The sequence below is a fragment of the Semicossyphus pulcher genome, unplaced genomic scaffold, assembly GCF_022749685.1.
Source record: "Semicossyphus pulcher isolate SPU_LCO1_2020_fin unplaced genomic scaffold, fSemPul1.0.p SCAF_9, whole genome shotgun sequence".
NCBI lineage: Eukaryota > Metazoa > Chordata > Actinopteri > Labriformes > Labridae > Semicossyphus > Semicossyphus pulcher.
In genome coordinates, this window is record NW_027211770.1 from 29,497,792 (window position 1) to 29,523,761 (window position 25,970).

Sequence of the window (25,970 nt, forward strand, 5' to 3'; positions counted from 1 at the left end):
CAGCTGCAGGTAGCCTTCGCCCACTGCTCTCAGACCTCTGATTCTTCCTGCTACTCTCTCTCGTCCACTTTCTCACACACAACTAAGGGAGCAAAACCATGATAGGGATACAACAACACAGTTAAGACCAACATAGGCTGCAGACGCTCCTGCTTCCAACATATTGCTCCTTATGAGTGAGTTGTGGTGTGGTTTCCCGGGCATGTGCATCCATGACTGATGGGGGCGGGGTTTCCGAATGAGCACTAAAATAAGGGATGTATTTGTTTGCTTGTTACGCTCTGATTACAGAACAGTTCATAAAACTCACCTTGTCCGAGTATGTCACTGTGCCATCTTCTTCACCTCATGCTGCCGTGCCTAGTTGGAATAGACTCATCGCTGCCCCCTGTGTATTAATACGATGCACATACTGAGTAACGGCACTTGCAGAAGACTGCAGTTGTGTTGGTGTTACAGTGGATTAGCGAGGCTAAACTGTTCAGTAATCTACTAATCAAACACGTTTATTGCTACTGATCTCTTCATGCTAATCCCAGTGAGAAAGCAAAGCCGTGCATTTCCTGGAAAGTTTTCCTTTTCCTGAAACACTTTAAGATATTTCTTGAAGAATTCTCTATTCCTCGGCTGACGGCTGAACTCTTGTGCTGTTTTTGAGACATCCTGACAGACAAAAAAGTGGGCCCGAAGACACAACGTCCTCTGAGGAGATAACGCAATCCAATGCAACACCAACATCAACAACACCGTCAGAACTGACCACAGAGTTGAATCATACCGAGCATGCTCTCAACAAGAAACACGTACAGCCATCTTCAGAGAGGTGGAGTGGGCTGCTGTGTTTGTGTCCATCCCTCGTGCATCACCAACAGTGATTTGATGTGGATGATTTCAACACATTCACCAGTGAGACACTTGCATCATATTTTCATTTTATTCCTAGTATAAGAGACATACAATGGCATTCTGTGAGACCAAATTCATAGTAATTCAAGAGGCGAAGCCTGGAAATCAAACAGAAAGAAAAAACATAATACTGAATCAATGAGACCCCGCCCAGAGAGAATGTATTTACACCAAATCAAATACTGATAGAGCTGTTAGAGGCCAGACCGCTCCCTCTCTAATACAATCTGTCACCGGCAGATACAAAATAAAAAACACACGTCCACTCAAACACTTTAGCTGCCACAATTCCTCTGATGAAACATTACGGTCACGACCTTTAATCAAGCTGGATGTTTTATATTTGTTGCTCAGAAGCTATTTAACGCTCTGCTGCCTGTTAAAACCCAAATCAACTTTTTTGCCTTTAACGAACGTTGGGGTTGACCGTATTTTCTATTTATTTACTGGAGCTGGAGTGTGAATAGTAAACTTTATATGGGGCCAGCTGGGAAATTTCAATCAATATAAAACACCACTTTCAGATACAGTAAATAGCGTAGTGCTGTTTTCACAGAATTGATCGCGGTTCCAGTCGACCGTGGCCAAAGTGACACTGCTGAAAAGTGCAAAAGCAGAGTCTCGAAGCTGTGATATATCTAAAGGTAGAGGCCGAGTGGCGTCACTACCCCTGAGGGAAGCCCCTCAGCAGATGTTTGGCAGCGTGGGAGGCCCCGAGTCCACGATCGCATCGATCCGAGTGACAATCTCTACTTGTCGGATCGAAGTTCATTGCACTACTCAATGTTTACACACAGAAACTTTGTTATCTCCACTCCGGTTTAGTTGCTGCCTACATCGTTGACACCTGGTGACAAAGGTCAAAATCTACAGCGTAACCATTGTAGAAGTCCAGATCACAGACTGTATAAATGAACCCACCATGACCTCACCCGTTGGCTTGTTGACGATTGTTTTGAAGCCTTAAGTTTGCTGGGGCCATCTTGTTGTTGGAGCCAACCGTTGGAGTTGCCCCCTGCTGGCCATTAGAACAAATGTAGGTGATGCAGGTATGGTCCAGGTTCATGCCTTCATTCTGCTGTTATTCTCTGCTTTTAAATTAAACTAAAACTACTTTTCCTCGAAATAATAAACAAAATGTCACGTTAAGTGCCGGAACAAAAACCAGCATTCGTACTCCAGGACTTCTACAATGGCTACAGGTCTGTAGGTGATAAGAGGAACTGTGAACTGCTCCCTAAGAAACCCAAAAAGATGCTAACGCTAATGCTAAGAGAAAAAAACAAAAAGAGTTTATATTGGCACCTATGGGGAAAGTGACACCCAGTGGAAAGTGACATAATACGGAGGCAGTCAAACCTGAGCGTCTGCAGTCTCAGGCTGTGCGTACTTGCGTTGCCAAACACTCCCAAAAAAAAAGAAATCTGCAGGCTCACACTTTTGGGAAAAGAAAAACAAACGAAGAGAAATGAAGGGTTTCATTCCAAAACACTGTATCCATCTCAAAACAACACATATCTGGTGTTTAATATTTTCAAAATAACAGAGTGTACAATATTACTTTGTAAAAAAAAAAGAGGCTCAACATACTTAAGATATAACATATGATTCATTAGTGTTACAATCATACTGTGAGTTTATCAAAGCAAATTTAAAAATGACAAATATCTCATTCTGGAATGAAACTCTTCAAATGTACAACAGATACCGTATGACACTGACAACCATAGAAAATTAAACACCTACAATATACTGTAGCATAGTAGCCATCTGAGCCCCTTGCATTAACCCCTACCCCCACGTCACACACTATTATTAAATAAGGCACACATTTACACATACAGTTAAAATTTGGCTAGTAATTATTCCTTTATTTACAACCAATAGCCACAAAGTTAATCATTATAATAACTGCAGTCTTTTTCTATGTTTTTTGTTCATTCTCTTGATGCCAGATGGCATGGCATTTATCCTCTTTGGGTCCAAAACATTTAGAAGAATACAGTTGTTTTTTTCATGTCAGAAGATGTTAGACCCAGTAGATTTGTGGAGCACCAATCTTAGAGAAACATTCTCGAGGAACATAAATGGACCCGACTGCATCGCTTTTTACCTGACATCTGCTGGGACGGGAGAAGAAAAAAAAGAGAGAAGAGACAAGGATAGCTGCTTTGTTGAAACATTTTCTTTCTCTTGTCAACATGAACAAATTTGGTTCATTGTTTTTAGCCAACTGACAATGAGTAGTATTGATGAAGTGCATGATTTGGTGTCCCTAAGACTGTTCTTAAGGGATGGGGGGGGGTCGTTTGATAAGCCCAAAGATGAAAGAGTATAGTAAGGCAAAGACATTTCTACTTTCGGGGGGAATTTGCTGACTTTTCACCACAGGTTACATATACTGCATATGTATATGTATACATATACGGTGTGGATATAAACACACATATATATACACACACATGCATAATATAAACACATTCGAGGGTGGGGCGGGTGGGGACTGGTTACCAACACTACATCAGAAAAGGTTAAGCAAAAGCATGAATCTAAGCATTGCAGGAGCCTCCGGCTTTCAAGTCTTCAAGATGACTGATGTGTAAAGTTTCTTCCAACATCAATACATCCAAAAACTAAGTTGCATTGTAAATCCACACTGAGGACATTGGCAGCCTAATATAAGGAGGTGGCGTCACGTCACCCGAGTCACCAGTTCTATAATAAGCAAGTAGCTGAGCAATACCAATATGGTACAAAGATATTCGTTGGACAAAAAGAAGAGGGAAAACAAGTTTGGTTGAGGCTCTCGTCCACAGTGACACTGGCTGCCACGCTATTGGTTGTTTTCTTGTGAAGGTCTGCAACCACAAACCCACTGCATGTCTTCGAAGGGAAGTTCCTTTAAGAACACACCTTGAGGGAGACTCCCTCTATAGTCCAGGAGTGTACCTCCTCAGTAGTTGAACTTTCCCTGTTGGTTGACTGGAGACGTGGCAGGTATGAACAGGGGCTTGGGAGGGACGTCGGGTTTAATAGAGGAGGTACGGCGGACGATGGCGCCCCTGTGTTGGACCTCCTGCTGCTCTCCATTGTAGCTGTGCTGGCGTGAAAGGTACCCATTTGGGATGAGGGGGTAGTGAACCTCGCAGGCGCTGCCTGTTGAGTTCATCCGTGCCAGAAGGGGAGGCGGTTGGTGTGGCCCACCGTTTCGTTGACTGAAGCTGTGCTGGCGTGGGATCATTCCTCCTCCACCTCCACCTCCTGCGCTTCCATTGGGCATCTTGGTGGCTGCAGCAATCAGGGAGTGCCTCTGAGAGGAGTGCCTCCTTTCTAGGGTGGACTGGTGGTGCGGGGGAATGTCCGGAGGAACATCCATGCGTCGGGTGAGGCTGTCTCTGGGTAAAGTGGATGAGCTGTAGTAGGGAGCTGATTCTGTCTCAGGAATCTGAGGTTGGATGCGGTTGGCGAAAGCTAGCTGACCTCCACCGCCGCTGGCCATCAGACCTGATGGGCTCATTAACTGTGAGTTCTTGCTGCAGCTTGCCTCGTGGATGTGCTTCAGGAGCTCATCCAGCGAAGTTACCTCCATCACCTTCTGGGAGTAACCAGGATACGGCTGCTGAGATAAAACTCTTTCAACATTGTGGATTTTGCGTTCTTCTGGATGTAAGTGAGCTCCAACTAATGGCTGCCCATTGGACAAACCGTGTGAGTATGGGAAGACCTGCTGGTGAAGCAGGGCTGAGCTGGGCCTGGAGCCAATGTTGTGGGACTTTGGTTCCTTGGCATTGTTACAATTCTGGTTCTTCTCCCACTGGTTCTTGAAGGCTTTCATGCTCTTGATGGGCAGTTCTGGCGTCGAGTCTGGTGTAGGTAGACCAGACAGCTCTGAGGAATGGTGGAGGTGGTGGTGGTGGTGTGGGTGGACCAGGTCTCCCATTGTCATCCCGTGATGGCCGTTTCTCCTCGGTTGGTGATGCTCCTTGCTGTTGGCAAAGAAAGAGTTGTAGATCTTTGGAGATGACACCTCCAGCTTGTCATCCTTACTCTGGCTGTCCAGGAGGCCATTGAGTTTGGCCAGGCTGCGGAGGGAAAGGGCGTGCGGGATCGGGGCCTCTGGATCCTTCGACAACTTCTTGGTCTTGTGACTCGTGTGGTTGCAGTAGCAGGAGACCAGGAAGCCAGACAAGAAGGCACCAAGGACAAAGGCCACCAAGACACAAGCAATCAGAAGCGTGTAATGGACACTGTGATTGGTCTTCTCCAGATCTGGTGGGCGTCTCACACCTTCAAAACAGAAAAAGATTGAGAAGAGGGTTTTTAAGTTAGAGCTTTTCTGCCTGAGCCAGAAGGAGAAAAAAAAACACATTTTCAAGAGCTAATATAGGTCAAGTAGCAGCTGGGACAGACAGGTTGTGTTTACGTGAGCTTCACTATGTGGGAACCAGCATGGGAGAGGTGTTTGAACTGAGCTCTTGGCTTCCTTTCCTTCCACTGTTAATAGATCAATACAGCCTTTCTCTGTAGTACCTGTGCTTTTCCCTCAGACTGGCAGAGGCCAAGAGCTCCCCAGTCAAAGTGAAATCAACTCTGAAATGAGTTAGGGCTTTAAATATTGATGGGAGCACAGCAGCAGGAACCTGATGTCATTTTCAAACTTTGCTTTCCAATGCGAGGATCAGGGGCGAGAGCACCTGGCGTGATGAACGAGCCAAAAATAACAGGTCTATCCAATAGCTCACAGACTGTGGCACCTCTGCCAACAAAGACTCAAATGAGGTTGTCAGATTCTTTCAAAATGAAGCCGAGGGGACAGTCTGTGCAACGCCGCACCGAAAAACACAAGGTTACTTAGCTGAGGTAAATCTAGCATGTAAATGTCCTTGGGTGATGTGACCCTAGCACTGTGTTTGCCTAATGGCGTGAAAGGCAACACTGATAAGGAGAGTGAGACCTGCCACCTCTCATAATCAGAGCTCATTTGCAAGAGGCTGCTGCCATCTGTGGTGTCAGACCCTTCCCTCCGCCCTTAATGACAGTTTCTGTGAAACTGATTAGTCTGTGGAGGGGGGGACGGGGGGGCGACGGGACGGCTGAGCTGCACCGAGGAGGAAAAGAAATGCAGGTGTTCCAAGCAAGTTCAATTCAACAGCTAATGACAGCCTTTTTGAGGAATGAAAATGATGTCTGAATAGGGCTTGGTGACAGTTTATGAGATGATAAATGATGTTAATGATGGGGAGGATGAGTATAAGGAAGATCAGAAATCAATAATTAAGTCTGAAATAAATGTTATCTTTTCTCTGACTTTACAAACCCAGTCTTGAAAGAATGAATGAACTTTGTGACAAAGTCTTAAATCATTATTTTTAAGCCTTCCCCCATCGACTACACGATGCAGTATATGAAAAGATAAGTCATTTTCTTCCATCATTTATTGTACAGAATGTAATTACAGACGGGGTAGGATATGGCAAAATTTGAATTAAACAAACTTTATCTCTCGTCTTTGCAATTTCAGGGCAACAGTATTAAAATGGTTTATTATTTAGGTCACTTTGAAACTTAGGGAGTTCATTTTGCTCCTTATTAATCGGAGGTATAGCAGGTGTGCAGGTGGAGGCTTATTATCTCATCGTCATGTATCACTACATTCATTTTTAAGGGGTGCTTCGCTAACATTTTTCTCTACAGAGAGAGATGGTGCACTATAATCTTTCTGGAAATAACACTTTGAATAGAGCTTCCAATTAAAATTGCTCAATTTTGAGCCATTCATTCTTCTGATTTCCTCGATTATGGCCACATTAAAAAGTCATAAATCATAATTGCATCCCAGGGAGAGAGGCAATCAAAAGTGATGCAGCAGTGAGCTTGTTAATACCTCTTCTTTTAATTTTGGGCAATTTTTCTTTTGATCTCATTACACAGACCACCAATCAGCTCCTCCGCACAGCTGAGGTCCAAATGTGTAGCTTCAGATAGAGCCCAGATTACAGGAGATGTTTGAGACCAATGCAGACATGGATTTAAAGGGATCGCTGACCGTTTTTCAGAGCTGAACTTAAAGTAGACCTTTCTATGTGGATTTTGCACCAATGACGAAAAGAAAAGGTACTTTAACAAAGGATGCTTTAACAATAGTGTGCATTAAAGTTCGAGAGTATCTAGCCTCCGTATTGTGACGTATTTCCGAGTGAAACAGGACGTGCAGGCGGGACATATCATTAGAGGGATTTGATTTGATCGTTGAGAAGTGGGCGTAGACAGACGTTCTCCACAGCGCAGTAGCTAGCTAACTCACCGAGCGTTCTTGGTGCTCTGCGGCTAAATGTTGCAGATTGATTGGGTGAAATTGTTTGGTGCTAACTTACGTAAGCACGCGTGAAATTTAGTTTTACCGGAAGAAAAAATGATCAGATTTTGATATAAGAATACGAAGAAATGGATTTTCTGCATTTCTTTTGGCCTATATTGTCGAAAAGATGCACAATATTACCGGGGATGTGATCTAAAAGGATTAAAATGACATTCTTCATTTCACCTCGTCTTTAAAGACCAACCTATTCTAATCTGTCTGCCCAGCTGTGATGCTCTGCTACACGTGCTGCAGACAGTGCTGAGAGGATGTGAACTACAGCATCCTCTGCTAGACAAGCGACATGAAGGCACCATTACTGATATATTTGTGAGAGGCCAATAACAAATATCGGATGACCAGTATATATTTCAGTCTAACCGATTAGTGTCCCTGCAGCGGAAACAGCATGTAGCTTTTGCTCTTCTATCATTGTGCCTTCTGCCTCCTGTTGCCCTGTGACTTTGTGCTACCTGTGAGTCATCCGTCCTCCCTCTGGACCATAACATCCCCCCTGCCCTGGCTGTGGCCACAGGCCTACTGAGGGGTCCCTCCTGGTTCATAGGGTATGAGTCAAGCGCCTCGACAGGGGGTGAATCGCACCGCTGAAGTAAACAAATTCGGCGCGTACGAACGACCTGTCACAACATGTTTCACGAGCAGGCCGGATGACTCAATCACTGGTTATGTGGGACATATGGTGCCACCGGTCACAGAGAAATTAATACCCTGTGAATCATACTGACAGCCTGGCAAGCAGCTAGGTGGCTGGCCAACTGTACATTGCCTTGGCTTTCTTTCTGCACTGCCTCACTAAAGATTGGGCTTTGTAGCTATACAAAGTTTTTTTTTACATAAGCCTGTTCATGGGGGGGGATCATGACCTAAAGTAGAGGCGATAATTAATGCAGGATGATTCTTATTTTACATCTTGGCTTCAATGTTTACATAGAAAAAGAGTCAGTGTTTCTCTACGATGTCACTTTATATTTCTGTGTCAACTCACGGCTCAGAGAAGTCTTAATATAGAGATACCCAAGTCTGCCAAAGGTAAAAAGACAGATGGGCTGCGTTAGTGGAGGCAAGGGAGGCGAGGAGAGAGAGGGATGGTGACAGCCAGGGGAAAAAAAGAAGAGGAAGATGAAGGGATGAAATAAAACCTTGGTGACAAACTAGTGATGAAGAGGGGAGTGAATGTAAGAGAGGGCTCTAAGATCCAAGAGACAGGGGAGCCGGAGCAAAGGAAAAGAGAGGAGATGAAAGCCAGAGAGCTGAAAAGAAGATGGTGAGAATGAGTGTGCACGGAGCAGATTTGAAGGAGGAGGAGGAGGATGGGGAGTGAGGCAGAGTGAGAGACAGACAGACGTGACAGGGCGAGTGACAGACCGTCACTCTGCTGGGTTTTTGAAGCCTGGTGCTCTGCGGCAGCTGTGATATGGTTGGAGAACAACCATCACGCTCCTCCACAGCTCCGTAGGAAGGGAAGCAATCTGTATTTGCATCCATCGTGTTAAAAATAGACGGCGCGTTGGGTTACGTAAACAGAAGCGTTTTACACAGCATTGTCTGTGCCGCGGCTTACTAATTGGCAATGCTTTTTGCATAAGGGAAGTAAAGTATGGCGGTCTGGCTGTTGGTAGGTGTGATGAGTTTTCTATTACTGAAGTGTAGTCTGAAATAAATTAAATTTAAGTTACATTTTCAGTTAAGAAGCTGAGTGATTAAATAAACGGCTGTTGTCTTTGCGAGCTCCTGCAGACATATTAAATCATTAACAATGCCGCACCAAGAAGCTTCTTCATGGCACCAATTACCGGCAATCTGAACACTTTGAAGTTTCACACTTTCTCGATTTAGAAAGTTTTCTTTGCAGGACATTAAAGCATCACTACTCTGCGAAGCTGGAATCTGAGATGTTGGCAGGAAGGAGCGGCTCGATTTATTTCAGGCAGCACTTTCAAGGTTAGATACAAAATAATACAACTGTTTTTTCTTTTACATGTAACTTTTACATTGTATCCGGCTGTTCTCCGGGGTGCGTTTAAATCCTTTGTAACCTGGAAAAAAAAACTTGTGTTCTATTTGTGCACATCAAGTGAAGACGTTCCAAAATAGCCCTAATTAGTTTCTGCTTCTGCGAGCTTACAAGTGCATGTAATTGTTCCCTTAATGGCTACTCCATCCCAATGAGAAGCCGGCGAGACAAAATGGCTCCTGGCTAAACAGACAAGCATTAGCCTTCCTCTCCAGATTTATTTCTGCCACACGAAAAATAACAATTTAACTCTTGAAAGGAACCCCGAGGTTGAAGATTGGAACAAATGAATTATTTTCCTTTTTTAAATCCGAGCGAAAAGCAGAGCAGCTCTGCCTCTGCTTTACTAATGTGACAGCTTTAATACCTGATGTCTGTGCGCTGACAGACATGGTTAGCACCATGAGCATAATTATGTGCGTCGGTGTGCGCAATCAGACACAAACACACACACATTGGGTGTATGTGCTGTATGTGTGCAGGTTTCTGGCTGTTGACTGAGTGAATTCAATCATGTACACTTGTTATTAGGAATTTGCATAATATTCCAGCTCAGTGCTCAGCCAATTGGATGAGGTTTAATATATGCACACGAGCCGAGGTGATATGGTGTAATGTAACAGATCCATTCCAATTGAAAAGTAGTGGTAATGAGGACTGCATTTCATTCCAGGTGTGCTGATGCACAGAGAGCATAGATTTCATTACACTTCTGATTGAATACGAGGAAATGAGGTGTTCGAGGCATCTGGCAATCAGGAGCGTACTGTCTGTATGAAGTCCTTCAATATTTACAGCTGCGCTTTGAAGGGGAAGTTCAGTTTTTAAGGAGCAGTAAACATTTTGTTCAAAACACTCAAACAACAGACAGTGGTTGGTAAAAGGGGTGGTTCATTCAAATTGCAAAATAACATATTTTCTCACCTTTAACAGCTCGACTCGAGCGCAGCTTGTAACTGTTTGAGACTGCATTTGAAAAACTTAAAAGCAGTGTGTCTTTCTAGAAACAGTCCACAGACATCACTGAGGATATTCTCCAGCTGACCAGAGAACAAATGGCACCAATTTTAACGACTTTGACCATCACAAACAAAGTCAGTAAAAAAGTCCTGAAAAGGACGCCTCAGAAGGTCATAAAATCTTCCGGCATTGCTAAACACTAAAATAAATAAATGGGAAATTATGTTATTTTGTAATTTGGGTGAACCAACCCCTTCATTTGGCATCTTTCTAACTTATCACAAACCATTAAACCAGGCAGAGCACATGCATCTACAGATCTTCCTTTTCGTCCTTAGTTTTTATGTACATGCAGTTGCATCAGAAACATAAAAAAGAAAAGCTGTTTGTTTGCCATTCAGTGGCTGGTAAAGCGAAATGGTTCCAATGCAAACTTCCAACTGTGGCTGTGATGGTTTTCATTTAAGAGGGAAAGGCGGCACTGGAAGAAACTTGGCTTTACCAACAGACTTAAAGAAGCAGCCCACACCAAAGACCGTTTTGGCAGATGTGGTGAAACAAGTTTTAAAATTCATACTTCTGCTGCTAAAAAGCACCAAACAAACCCCTTATAACAAAGGCATCATCTGAAGTACTTGATTTTTACAGCCCTGTTTTTCTGCAAAAACAAAACACATCTATGACCGTGTCTTTGGAGTGAGCTGTTGCTTTAAGAGATGGAGAAACTGCTTGCAGGCCACTCAAACACCTGCGCACAGTTTCTTCCATCGGCTGTAAAAGTGGAAAGGCAGATCATAAAAGACAGTGAGAAGGGTCAGTGAGAGAGAATTCAACAAAGGAGGCAGGTACAGCTAAAGGGTTAGTCCAACTAATAAAAGAAAAGAACAAAGAAAACAGGCAGGTATAGTGGGAGAAAAACTCCCCAGAGGTCAATGAGACAGATTAAAGGGTAAGGGGTCAGGGCTACGAGCTGGGACGACTGCGTGGGTGGATTTGATCACTGTGGGCCCCGTGTGGATGGCTGTGATGTATAGGCGTTGGTGGATCTCCATCCTGACACTGAACTAAGCTTTTATAGCCGACAAGGAAAAAGTGCCGGTTATGGAAAGTGAAGTATTCGGTATGTGTAATGCCTTTAAGGTTAGATTTTACAGCGTATTACAGAGTTTGTTTTTGTAGTAAAACATGATGTCACCTACAATCTGTGCAAAGTGTTGGTGAGCTGAGCGGAGGGGAGAGTGGCCTAGTTCTGTGTGACCTTTAATAGGTGCCATTACACCATAAGTATGACTCAGGGAGTGCGAATTGGCAGCAACGTTTAAAAAACTGAAGTTAATGTGTGTGTGCACATCACGGCCTGACTCTTGATAAATCATGGAAGGGTAGCCAGGAGGGTCAACATAGATGAATAGGCTGAATGAGGTTTGACAGCCGGCAGTTCTGTTTAACCAGAATAATGAATGTGTTCTGGAAACGCAGCCTTGGCGTGACCCTTAAAGATCTAAAACGCTTTTAAATATTTTAATGTCCAACTTCAAATGCTGTCTGCTGTTTGAAAAGAAGTGACAGCGGAGTTTAAAACTACTTCCCAATGAAAAGGCTCAGGTCACCTCATTACTGCTGCCGGATGGTGACAGGTGAAACCTACATATCATTATTTTGTACCAAGGCCTGCAGGTGGGAGCATTGCAGGGTCGTGATTGGTGGGTTCATATCATTGCAGGCCTGATCACCATGCAGGATAATGTTAAAGTACTGATGTGAGTGTAACAGTATCTTACCAGAAGTTGCAAAAAGCTTTGAATAGTTTCGCTAAAGTTAATTAGATGATTATGGGCTGCTTTACTTTTATCATCTCAGAAAAAAGAGGGAGAATGGAAGATGTTGGTGGTGACGTTTTATTCCAGCAATAAGGCGCTGATTGCTAACGTAGTGGAGGATGTCGTGATGCCAAATGTGGAAGAAAATGGGGATGAGGTTGTGGAAAAAGAAGGCTTTCTGAACAAGCAGACGTAACTTTGTAAGTTAGTGTCGTGAGCTGAAAGTAAGCTACTACTATCATGTGCTAACGTTAGCTAACGTGCTTGTGTTTTACATTTAATCAAAAGTATTTCAGTCCTACACTCGGCTAATTTTTTTGTTATTGTTCGTTGCTTCAAAAGTCCGTAGCTACTGAAAAAAAACAATCCAGCCCCCTTCATGGTTTTGTTGCTGTGTTATTACTTTTGTTGATTTCTGCTTTATTCTCTGGCTGAGAAAAGTTATGTTTTATATATTTGTTTCTTTTTTGTTTTTATTGCTTTTAAAGATGTGAAAAACATGAAAATATTAATCAGAAGAATACTGATACTGTGAGAGAAGCCTCTCTGGGGAGCAGACACTGTGACTGTGTGGTTAGAGGGGACACATGGTCAGAGGCCGATCACTGACTGGATGATGCCGGCCGTGTCTGTTGCCATGGTCTTCAGAGGTATTAATAACTCTCTAGAAAACAAGCTGGCATCGATGTCGCATCCCCCCAGGATGGCAGGCCCTCTTCATGGAGAGGTTCAGCCCGAGTTCACTCTCTGCTCTCCTCCTGTAGTGTTTTAATGAGTTTGAAAACGCCCGCCTCACTTGATTCTATTATCGAGCCATCTCCCTGTGCTTGTCAGCCAAATTAGCTGCTAGCTTGGCTTTTTAGTCCAACCCACGCTGGTTCATTTAAATGTGCAGAAGAGTCACGGAAAAGGTCAAATTACAACAGAGGGCAGGAGAGGGGAGAACAGAAAACGGGTCGAGAACCAGGAGTCATGTCCAGCACAGTTTTCTGTGTGTGGAGAGGTGGGCGTTCTCCGGCCAGAAGCAGCTCCAGTTCGACCTCACTGCTGGTGTTTTATTCTAAATAGCAGCAGGTCATCAGGTTCCTGCTCCTGCCTTTTAGTCATCCCTGCTGTTTACATAATGTAACGCAGCTACCCACATCTGAACCAACATTTCACTTCACGCTGTATGCGTTAAGTGAATGTCTGCCTTTGTGCTTTTCACTTGCGGCTTCTCGTGTTTTTATCTCGCTGACATTTGGGGATGAAGTGGATTTACAGGTGGCGTACTTCCACTCAGATGACTTCTAAGAGATGTGTGCTGACAGGGGGAGTTTTGGAACTTGGGGAACTTTTCTGAGCTGTCACATCCGTCTCAACTGTCGCATGTAAGACAGGTGAATATTTCTTCCACAGCCTGGGAGTACTGAAAATAAATAGTCACTGGTTTGGCAGCTATCCTTGATTTTAAGCATACCATGGTCTGGGTGTATAATTGGTTTTGATTGGCTGCAGGGTGTCAATTAACTAATTTGAATAGACCGTTCACAGGCTACATATCAACCTGTACTGGGTAGAAGCCTCTATTTACGATAAAATCCTGATGTGGGTTTGAAGACAATGACGTGGCTGCTTAGCTAGCCATCATCTTGTTAAACATACTGTGAAATTACATTTTCTATATGTCAACCTGGTATTTACTTTCAATCTTGTTAGCATATTGTTAGCAACCTAGCGGAAGTGCTATATGAGCTGCACTGCAGACAAGAAATATCTCCAGTTGTGAAGTCACAGCTAACATCCAATCCATTAAATGGAGTAGAAAACAACATTTACATTACATTAGAACCTAATGGGATGGGAGTGGCTTGTCCAGGTATTAGTCAAACCCTCAGGTGTTACCAAACAGAAATACAGTTAGCTGGTTTGGTAACTTAAACAGATGGGTAGTGCTAAAGCTATCTCTTTGTTGGGGCAACTTGTTTCGGAGGAAAGACAAAATAACTTCCATTGTTTACTGACTAGATTGGATACACATGTAACTACTTCACTGCTGAGTGTTTTTAGTTTGTGTATCTTTGTCTCTCTTGATTGGCTGCTCTACATCCGGCCTCTATCTGTGTCCTGGCCCACCTTGTGGCTGCTGGGAGATTTGTGACACGGCTGCAGAGCCGCTACAGAAGCTCCGGACAGAAAGGCAGATATCTGTTGAGCAATGGACAGGAAGTGAAGGGAGATTGGAGGCCCTCTCGGAGCTGTGATGCCGTTACTTCCACACCGGCTCCTCTCCTGCCTTATCAACCCGCCCGCCCGGCTCTTCTGATTGAACCGGCTGCATCACAGTCTCTGGCTGGAATAGATTGCGCTGCTGTTTCTATTACATCCTACTCCCCCCTCCCTTCCTCCCCTTGTTGTCCGACTTTCTGGCTCAGGCCCCTGCTGGTTATTTATTTGTTATGGGCTTTTCTCATTTGAGCCTGAGTAGCTCATCATGGCAGCCAGGGAGCCTGTCTGCGTGAATGGAAGCTTCTTTCACTTGCTGAGGATTTATGGACTTCTGACACTGTTCCTGTGCAAGCAAGCAGCAAGTAGAGGACAAAAACTGCCTCATCCAGGCTGAATCGCATCCAAATGAACCGAATCTTCTTCCTCGACTTGCAGGAACGTGCACTCGTCTTTAAAGGGGGAAAACACCCAGAACTCTCTGTCCTCTGCTCTGCAGCTCTTGTTCCTTTACATCATCATGTTGCTGCACTTCCTGCCAGGTTTTTGTAACTATTTGACTTGTTTTTCTTACTTTTCAAAGCCGGTTATGTTAATCAGCAGGAGTTTGAACTGTCAAATTAAAAATGTAAGAATTAATGAGACTGAAGCCTATAAAGACCAAGATGTAATTAAATATTCAAGAACTGGTTGGAGTTTTATAGGTCATGTCATTTATTGAGGTGGCTGGATGGTGTGGCGTAATTGTTGAAGAGTCTGCACTGTTACTGCAAGATTACAGGTTTGATGCCTTTAACAGAGTGTGAATAGAAACTAAAGTGAAGCAGAATTTAGTGAAAAAAATCTTCATTCAGAAGCACGACATCTGTAATTACATAGAGAATCAAAATCCAGCCAACATTATAACCTCTGAATGACTTCTACATTCATCGCTTCAGTTATTTTTTTAAAGACAAAATAGCAAAAAGTTGACGGTTCAAGCTTCCGGAAAAAAGATGCTTCTCTTTGTCCTTCATAAGAAAAAGTTTATATTTTAAGGTTTCAGACTGTTGGTTGGATAATAAAGCTATGTGAATGTTAAATTACGATCTGGGAGGTGACAGGATATGGGATGTTATGAATGTGTTGAAAGATGTCTGGTAGGTCTTAAATATTGTTTTAAATTTTGTCATCTTGTCATTTAAGTCATCACTTAACTTGCTTCTCTGATGTGTAGCCATATTATTAAAGGCTTATACTAAATATATGTACTTAAAGTTGTTATCTCGAAGATCTCAGTTTTGTTCTCTTTGGCGGCACCTTTGGCGATAAACGGTAACTGCGGGAGCACACTTCCCAGATATCCAGACAGTGCTGCATGTGTGACGTCCACGGTTGGCTCCGGTTGTAACTCTTGATTTTCCTGGCTGACGGTCGCTTTCCTTTTCAGACTGTTTGCTTCATCTGAGCGTCGAGTTTGTTTCTTTTTCTTTGGATTTTCACTTCTTGTTGAAGTTGTATCTGTAGTCATCCATCTTTTCTTTGTTTGTTCAGCCATAGTAGATTACTGTTTACTCGCAACACTTGCAGAGAGCGGAAAAGCAGCCGCTTAGCTCCGCCTACCCTCTCTGGCAGACCAACCACTGCTGGCTGATGGAAAACGCGTCACTAACTGGGCGCCGCTTGTGATTTTTTCTGTGAAAGTCGCCACAGACACTCAGTCTGTAATACTGCGGATGTAAAGGCTTTCATCAGCGGGCCATAGGCTCAGTCACCATTGTGTTACTTCAAATGTCAAACAGACATTTATCTAAATGAAAATCTTCGAGATTATCACTTTAAATGAGGCAGTGTGCCTTAAATTTAGGGAGGAATCCGGTCCCTCTGTTGTGGATAACTATGGTTAAAATCAAGAAGTCTGTATTACCTGCACACGCAAACAACTGTTGTGCTGTTCTTTCAATGGGATTGGAAATAATACCAGTGAATGACAGAGACGGAGAGATGCTACCTGGCTTGTGCCTCCAGTTTTTTTTTAAGCCTGTTGAAAACATCGAGGGGATATTTGTTTTGCCTTGACGAGCTAAATTAAAGATGAGGAGAGGCCGTGTGGGAGCAGTGTTGTTTAGACTCAGGTTCTCTACTTGATTTCAGGAGTTAATTAGATCCAATGCAGAATTTATTTGATGTCATTGCATCTCTCACATTCACGGCTGCTGTGTTGAACACATTGAAGTATTCGTCTGAACATAACAGGGCAAGAGAAACCTCCTCTAATATTCTCCCAGCCGTATATGATACATACTATTTATGTCTGTTTAGTGAATGCGTCGGCTTTTTTTGAGCGATGCTAAACACTTCCATTCAGCACCCTTATCTAACCACAGGGGGGTTTATGTCAGTGGAACCATTAAATGAAGCTGCCCAGGAAAATTAAGCATCCCTTCATGTAACGCTGAGACTAATGAAGTGTATAGATCAAAGGAAATCGATTAGCAATGCTTTCTGCCTTTTACTAAGAGATAGGTTTGACTAGTGAGTTAAGTGTTAGTGAGCTAATGAAAGCGCTATTTCACCCTGGAAGAACATTTACACATATTAGCATGCGTAGCATCACATGACTTCTCCAATGGTCAGCCACCAACAGGAGCTGCTCTCTGTTTCAACTGCCCAGGACTCATTTTCTCCCTCAACATCAAATCCAATGTATTTTTTATGAATAAAAAAGAGCTGATCTGAACCATTGTCATCGCTATCCATCATATTCACACAGTAGTCATTCTCCTCTGACATCTTGCCCAGGGTAGGAAACCTAAATGCTGTTATAAAGTCGCACTGCTGTGTTCAAGGTTTGTTTCAAGTTGTTTAAACGTAGCAAATCTGACAAATCACTATAATTTTACAGCTTCTTGAAGGATCAGCAACTGAAAAGATAATAGACTGTGACAATCAGGAGGAATATTGGGCCATATTTGAAGCTATAACTAAAACTTTGTTCGCTTCAGTTAGCCAACAACTAGGGCTGTCACAGTACTGAATTGTTGTAGCCGCGGTGAAACACTTGTGCCTCAGCCCGCTGCTGGAGTATGTTTTGTTTATTTCACTACAGTGCATCCACCAGATGGTAAAATATCATCGACACGAGTGAACATAGCACGGGCGATGGAAACGCGAGTTTACTATACATCTACTAAGTCTGTATCCTTAATTACTGAAATGAAACTGCAGTGACGGGCTATTTGTCGTTGTAGTAACTAGCATGTCGCGAGACTGCACGCCGGTTCGTCTGTGCCGAGTAGATTCGCAGAGGGTTGAAACAGCGGTGCTCTGAGAGCCAGATTTCCTTTGCTGATTACTGCGACTTTTAAAACTGGTTTGTTCACTCAAAATGTGTCGTTCTGAAGTATGAGGTGCGTCCCTGGGACATATGGATAGTTTGCAGCCTTCCTTTTAATGTGCCAGAGGCGCGTACCTAGCAACATCACTGGGTCTACATTTCAAAATAATATAGCGGTGATGGCGTCACTGGGTCCACCCCACGATTGGCATCACATAACTGCGGTATTGTGGTCATGTGGTCACCCTAGCAACAGTTAATATTAGTACTCAATCACATCCTAGCTACTATTACTGTTAGTTAGGATTGTATCATTTCAATTGACTGAATGCTATATTAGAAAACAGCTAGCCTACTGGTAGCATTCAAACTTTACCGTTAGCTAGGAATTTGTATCGTTTAAGGCTATCAAACTAGTTGACGTTAGCTAGAATTTGGTTACATGCTAACCTTAGCTGCTGCTAATAGGTTATTATATACTGCATGTTGTTTTACAATGGAAAATGTCTCTCTCTCTATGCTGTCTTTTTAGTTGCTAATCCATCAGTAAGCAGTGAAATGATGTATAGTGTATAAGACTTAAAACCTGGAACAAAGCAATACAACAATACAGCAGCATTTGAACTCCCCACTCTGAGCATGGTGTCAAAGAAAAATGGGCGCCATGTGAATCTGGTGATTGCTGACACAGCGTGAATGACCTATGGTGTGCAGACGTGCATGCTGAAAACGGGATTCTGTTCTACCAGAGTGAAACATTCTTCTTGTTAGTGGTCAGTTTTGTTAGAAGTGTTTGATGAGGCGTTCGGGGCCCAGCAGTGCAATCCCCCTTGCAGATTCACTGAGGACAAACATCCCTCCCCCTTACCCTCCATCTCCACACTGATTGGCTCCGAGTCAGGTGACCCTTGTTCCCCCACGAAGGGAGGGCCATCAGGACCTGTACCTCTTTCAGGGTCACCTGCCTCCTTTGGGAATGCCGCCCCATGAAAGGTTGTGCTGGCGCTTGTGGGTGTGGTCTTCCCTGTGGTTGTAACGAAGGGGAGGAAGGAGGTGGAGGAGGAGGAGGAGGAGGAGGAAGGGGGGGCAACAGAGTGAGTGATTAGTGAAATGTGACTCAGCCGGGACAATCAACTTCAGAGAAATGAGGATGAGTTCCTGAGTGGAAAGAAAACCTGTTAACATACAGACCCAGTGATGATAGTGAGGAACATGATGAGCACACAGAGCAGAATTTAATTCATCCATCACTTCACCACAGATACACGGTGATGTCAAGAGCTACAGTACACGCTGCTTAATACCCACAGTCGGTCTCTCCAGGTGAGCTTGGCATCCTAACATTTCCGATGACATCACTGTGTTTCCTGCTGTGCTGCTTTTATCACACTCAGAAAACTTTTCCTTTGAATCTCACAGCACTTCTTTTTTTTGACTCTGCCAGCTGGCTGTTTTTCAGAAGAGACTCTTAGCAAAAGTTGACACTAAACCAATAATTTATATAAACATTGAACAAACTGCAGAAGGTTTATTTTACTCCCAGGTCAACACATCACACCTTTGGATTCACGTAAAGCTGCTCCGACGATTTAAATCATGAGTGGAGTCTTTGTTTTAAAGCTGCGTCATTGTTCACAGAGCAGTGAAAGAGCAACAGCTTCTATAAACTCGAACGGAATGAGCCTTCATTGTTGCAGCTGTTTTTAACAGGAACAAATTGATGATTACAGCCTGTAAAAATACTGAATACATCAGTTCCACGTTAAATATCGGAGTCTCCCTGAGGCGTTTCATCGGCACAAATTACGCATCAGGAGGGGCTGCGAGCTAAGCTGTAGCTAGCTTGTTTGAAGATGGTCACAGCTTGTCGTAGGTAAGGATTCCTTCAATGCTCTTTGTTCTTGAGGTTTTTACTGGAAGCAAAATTATCAAAAAAAGGTTTTTGGTGTGTTTCAGGGCGCTGGTTTGGCTCGGTTGGCGGAGCGGGCGCCCCGCATGCTGAGGCTACAGTCCTCGTCGCACTGATCGCAGGTTTGACTCCCGCTCTGCCGATTGCTTGGTGCATGTCATCCCCCACTTTCTACTCCCAACGTTTCCTGTCTATCTTCAGCTGTCCCCTCTAATAAAGGCAAAAAAAATCATCTTTAAAAAAATCGCTCTCTTGCAAGGCTTTTGTCTCTATGAGCTGCTGCTAGCTTTAGCTCACTAGTGGACTAAAATCCTTCATTAAGGATATAGTTAAAGACAACGGTGATGTTACTTAAAACACATAGAAAGTAGTTTCTGGAAATGTTTTGAATAGAGCCGTTAGCTGTGGAAATCTTAGGCAGGTAAAACATGGGACTCCTGCAGACTGATTTGCACTGAACAGAAAAAAATAGGACTGAATAGTTGAAGCCTAATATCAAACAGATACGTTTGATTTGAATGACATAATTGTGAGTCGGGTACAGCTGTAGATTTGAGAGAATGATTGGCTTTCAGTTTTCACATCCTTAAATCGCTCAGTAATCGTTTTATCCTGTTCTGCAGCTTATTTTACACAAAAATCCCCTCCATTTAAATTTTCTCTACACGGCCTTGAACTCCAAGCACCGCTAAGACTCCTCTGTGTCCACTCTGCTAAGTGTTTTCACAGATAAGTTGAAATAGATACTTGCGGCTGGTTTTTTCATCACAGCTCTTTTCCACTACCTCACCCGAGCCGATCTGTTGCACAGGAAACTCCGTCACCTTGAGGCGGAGCAGCAAACATTATGACGGCCACATTTGGAAACGGTTCAAACATATGCCCAGAAACACGCTGGGCATTAGCTGCCACAGGCCGCGTATTATCAAGCATATTTATCTTGATGACACGCTCCTCATCTTGATTGCATTATTAGCTCTCTGTTGTCCTTGAGGTCCGGCGAGCAGCATGCTGCTATTGGCTTTGGCTCCCGCACTAATAAGCCAGCCATAATGTTAGCATTCTGCAGATCTCACACCCAGACATTTGGAGAAAAAGGGGCTTGTTCTCTCTCTCACTGTGAGCCAGTTGACTGTGTTCACTCTGAATGAGGTGCCCCGTCAGTTCACCATCTGCGCCGGGCAAATTAAAACTGTACACCAGGGGGTGTTTGGCCCTGGCAGCTCGGACAACAGCTCCAGGACTTCATCAGTACTTCAATTTATCACAATTGTGTTGTTCTGAGTGTGCACGTAGGATCATTTTGTTCCCTTTTACCGTTGATAAAGTACCAAAAAAATACAAGCATTTGTCTCACGGCCTTCCCTCTGCTGGCTGTGATTGTTTGGGAAACGGAAGAAAGGACGCGTCTCTGCCTTTGGAGCTCCTGTGTGCAACAGCTTTGTTCGGCATATGGGCTGTTTTATTGTCTAGGAAAGCTGATAATTGATCTTCAGTGCAGAGACTTAAAAGGCTTTTTGTGCGAAAAAGAAAACACACACCGGAAAAACAACAGAGACAGAATCTGACTGCGTGTTGAGAACTTCAAACAGTGCAGTGAAGCATCAGGGTGGTGAGAGCCCCTGCAGGATTAAACAGGAGGGCTGCTCATCAAGTCCTGCCGCCGACTGAGTGGTAATTCGTCCAGCAGGGAGGCTTTGCGGACTACTGAGGCTCTGTGGTGCTTTGGAGGTCCAGACCGAGGCCTCTGGCAGACAAAGTGGCCTCTGTTCTGGGAAAGAAACCGAGGGAGGTGTAGGATGGATGGTTCTGCTGAGCCGTAATGGCCGACGTCTTCAAGCATGATGGACTCTGCTGGTACTAATCACTGGGTTGGATCAACCAGTGCCATTAGCTCCCCTGTGTCCCAATTTGTCCAGTGACAAAGGGTTCAGAGAAGTCTTAAAACTCCTCATAAAGTTGAGCAGGGGCTTTTTACTTGTGTAGATAAAAGCTACTTTGGCTGGAGAACAGCTATCTGATTGAAAATGACTGGTTTTGACTGTTGCAGTGTTAGAAAATTTGTCTGAATGCCACCTCCTCAATCTTATCTGAGAGCTAGCCAGCGAGGCAGCATTTCTATTTCTATTCCGGCCATGCCAGGGGCTGCTCGGTGTGGCCGGCGGGGGAGTAATGGGACGTGACAGGGATGATGATCCTTCTTGATACAGGGCATTAGGCAGCATAGCCGGCGGAGCTCCTGGTCCATCAAAGCACTGATGCTTTAGACAATGGCTTCAATGTTTAAGCTGTCAGGCTGGCTGAGAGGGAGAGGTGGCACCGGCCATTCAGCTGCCTCAGTGAGATATCCTGTAACCTCCCGAGTTGTAAAGTGCAGAAACATTTACCTTGGAGGCACATAAGTGAATAAATCTGATCCCCTCTGCAGGTAAAGGAACAGTGAGTCAGCAGGTAAAGAATCAATATGTTGTTCAAGGGTATTTTTCAATTCTTTATGGATCGAACACATATTATGAGTATTACTGTTGATTTTAACTTTAACTCATTTCAAACGTAATCCAAAGATCGACTGTGCACAAACCGACAATTTTACCAAACATATTTATGAAGAAAACTCAGGCTGTTCTTTGTAAACACCCGTTTTGATTTCCTGCAGAGGAACTTTCTGCTTAAACAGACCAAAGTGTTCGCCTAAAAAGTCAACGATTCCAATCCCACCCAAAAAGTCATCGCCCGGGGGGCAGCACGTTGCAAAAGTACAGGATCTTTGGGGGTGGGGCTTGCAGCGCTGATCATTCCTGATTGTTCGAGTACTTGTAGCTTTGTATTTCTGCTTCAGCATCATTGTTGTTGGGTAGTTGGCGCAAAATATTAACGCCCAATTTGCTTAAATGGGGTCTTTAGACTACAGCATAAACGCAACCAGAATGAGTGTGGGGACCTGTTGGGTTCTTTTAGCATTTCCTCGTATTTCATAGCTGTTTACAATCATTTTACCACGTATGTACTTTGGTACAGTGATGACACAGCATCTCAGGATCACAACACATGAACTGTATGGACAAATTGTTCATAAAACCAATGGTGATGTTGGATTAAATTAAGATCCAGCTTGCAAAATTCCCTCTACTCATTAAAAGTGAACCGTGGCTGTTGATGGATACAAACCAGGTCTTGCTAAATGTAACCACAACTTGAGTCAACTTCTGTAAATCTCGGGTCAGTTAGAATCAGTTCGGTTCAGTTTGCTGGCTGAGGCAGTTAAAGGAAAAGGTGAAGACATGCACACTGACCGTACGCTGAGTCTAGCGCCGTGTTCTGCCTGCGAGTGGTCGCCAGCACATCTGGAGGAGACAAAGAAATTCAGACTGACGTCAGTGAGCGTGGTGATGTTTTCTGAGGATGACAAGTGTTGTTGAATTGTTCCTATTTGTGTTTCTGATCACATCCCAGACACATGCAAACGGAGCTATAAGGAGCCCACTTTGTCTGACATAAAAACACCTCTATGAGCAAATGCCTAATTAACATGGAAAGATTGAGAACGGTATTTCAGCAGGGACTGTGCATGGGGGCGGACTAACTGCTCTTCAAGCTTTCTCAGCATGAACTGAATAGCTGCCCTCGTTAAAACAAACACATCATAATGCTTCTATAAATCGTTCTATTTGCAGTCACTCGGGCCTGCAGTCGCTCTGCCATCAGGATCTGATGACAGTCAATAGGTGCGTTTTTTTCTCCATGTCCTTATTGCATATGTAAATCTGCGAGTATAAATGAATATTTCATCTCACCGTGGCAGGTATCAGGGTGCTGATGGTAACCGTTCTCCACATCCTGTTCAAACCCGCCTCTGAAGAGAGAGAAACAAACACACAGAGCGACAAAGAGACACATCAGTACATCTGCATCCATCCATTTTCCCTGACTGTCCGTCTCTAACAAAGCACCTCGTTGAGTCGGCCCAAAATTGGTTTTGTAGATGAGTCCTGCTGGGAGACGTGATGAAATTTAATTTGTTTTGTAACTGAGGGCTGAGGTCAGAGTGTCTGTGTCCTGCATTGTGTTGTTTGGGACACGGCGGAGACCGGAACCTGGAGGGAAAAATCCACCCTTGGATCCTCTCACAAGGTTGTATATCATCAGTTTGGTAACGTTGTCGCAGTTTTGTAATTTACTTTTGTGTCCTCACTTTCCCTCAGCTTGCCTCCTCTTTCTCACACTTTCTGTAGCAGCACTGTATTTTAGTCTACAGTTGGTAAAATTGGCACCTAGAGTTTGTCTGCTCTGCATTGAGTGTCTCACTGTTGACTGTCAGTGAAAAATAGTCTGAAGAGAAGTGCGTTGATTCAGAGTGTTGGACACCAATACCTGTTATTTACAGCTGATGTTTTTCGTGGAAACACTTCCTGCCGTTGAACCACCCGCATCGCTAATAGCATGGAAAATATACCCATAAGACATCTTTACTTTAACCAGAGGAAAAACACACAGTGGAAAACTGGAGACACTGGCGACTGGAAGTGTTGGCTCCGAAAATGATTCATGCCTTTATTACGAGCCGACTCGATTACTGTAATGAACTTCTTACTTGCCAGAAACCAATAAGAGACCTCAGCTCATTCAACAAGAGACCATTAGTCCGGTCTGAGCCGCTCTGCACTGACTTCCTGATACGTTTAGGATTGATTTTAAGGTCCTGCTCCTTACATACAAAGGCCCGCGCCGCATCGCTAACTCTTTTGTTAACTATTTGCCGAAGAAGAAACTGAGATCTTCTGCTGCTGTTTCATTGGAGGTTCCCAGTAAATTGAGCATTTAGCCATCGTCAACTCAGCTCAAAGCTGTGAAACACACTGCCTAATGTTATATACTCTATTTACATACTTATTCATACCTTATTTCAAATATATTTATTGTCATTTAAACAAGATTTTTCAGGGAAAAGAAGGACACACTGAACAGATCAAGATGTTTGTTGCAATGTTGTGGAAAAACATTCATGACTTGTTTTTATCATGCAGAATTGATTGGTAGGTTTATTTAATGTGCAGTATGGATGGCTTCTCTCCACCACATCAGCACCGTTTCTTTTTACTCAAAAGCTGCGGCACATTTGAGCTAAAGGGAAATAAAAGCTCAGTGCAGTCAAAGAAATCCTTCAAACATGTTTAACAGTATTTTCTGCCTCTCTGAAGTTGCTGCTTTGCGATTCAAATCCTCTGAATTCGCCTTTTGAACCTCTCTCCCAAACCAACAAGAAACCCAATCTGACGATTATTGATTTTCTGCTGCACTGAAGAAAATGTGCCTACGATTGATACACTGTTCTCCCGCCAATAGACGCACCATCTTTCACCTTGGAGTCAATCAGGAATCAAAGTCTAATCCAACAGCACCCGTTCGAACGGCTGAGTAATGAGACTGAGGCGACGCACGTTGGAGCGGAAGCCCCTTTAGCCGAGCCGAGCTTCAAATCGAAGCCAGAAATCTTCCCACACGTTGCAATGAACCGTGTAAAAACAGACACGGGCTCATGTACCGCACAAAAATACAAGCGTAATGATCCAGCATTCACACAGAAACACTTTGTACAGGCATGCACGCACGCCTACTCGATCACAAACCAATTAGCTCCTTATATAACCTAAACACAAACCTACAGCTCACACTGATTTTATGCAAACAGTCTTCCAGCAGCCGTTATAATTAGCAAACAAACTTCTCACATCCCACACAGACACAAGACAAACACATGATTTTGTACATTAATTTTTTGATTCCCCTCCACACGTTGCAGCGCAAACATACTTTTCAGCTCCTGAGAGAAACAACAAGCATCTAAATTGGTGGTAGACGCCAGAGAAGGAGAAGACTGCACTCAGCTCAAATAATCACCTCGATATCTTTAGTGTTTGTTTAAAGCAGCAACTCTGCCGTCTACTCTCAGGCTCAGGGACGGGTGTTGCTACCTCCTGCGAGGAGGCTGCATAGGTACACAGCAGGTGAACTAATGACTCCCTCTCTTACTTAACACAGATTTCTTATATGCAGTGCAGTCCTTTATGTTCACGCAGGAAGGAGGGATCCGGTGCAAGATAGGAGCTGATTATTGAATGCCACACTTATATCCATGGATGCTGTGAAGAATGAGGTAGTCTGCAAGAGGATTAACTTAAAATAAATCAAATTATAGCTCTTTGGAGGATACATTTTTGCAGCTCGAGAGCAGTGCACCAACAACACGGCGGGATCATAGACGGCTTATTCCTTTCTTATGTTTACTTGAGTTTAAAGCCGGGGATCCCCTTTTCACCCCTTGAAACAAAGCTCTGTCTTTGTAATATCGCTTTCACACTTACAAGTCAAAGACTGTGAACACTTGCAAATGTTCTTCTGTTGAGGAAATTGATCCACAAACAATATTTAGTCGCCCTGGCTGACAGATGCCTTCTAGTGAA

At 43.7% G+C, this 25,970-nt stretch overlaps 1 protein-coding gene across 1 annotated transcript in view; it reads right to left on the reverse strand.

Annotated features, from left to right (window-relative positions):
- Positions 1-925: 925 nt before the first annotated feature.
- The window catches only part of sema6cb (semaphorin 6Cb), a 180,924-nt gene continuing 155,879 nt past the window's right edge, over positions 926-25,970 (reverse strand). Inside the window, exons 18-21 of the mRNA XM_069655668.1 lie at positions 23,304-23,362; positions 22,803-22,853; positions 18,469-18,624; positions 926-5,193 (exon numbers count right to left, since the gene is read on the reverse strand). Coding sequence (XP_069511769.1) covers positions 3,860-5,193; positions 18,469-18,624; positions 22,803-22,853; positions 23,304-23,362 — 1,600 coding nt within the window. The 3' untranslated portion in view covers positions 926-3,859. The remainder of the gene's footprint in view (positions 5,194-18,468; positions 18,625-22,802; positions 22,854-23,303; positions 23,363-25,970) is intronic.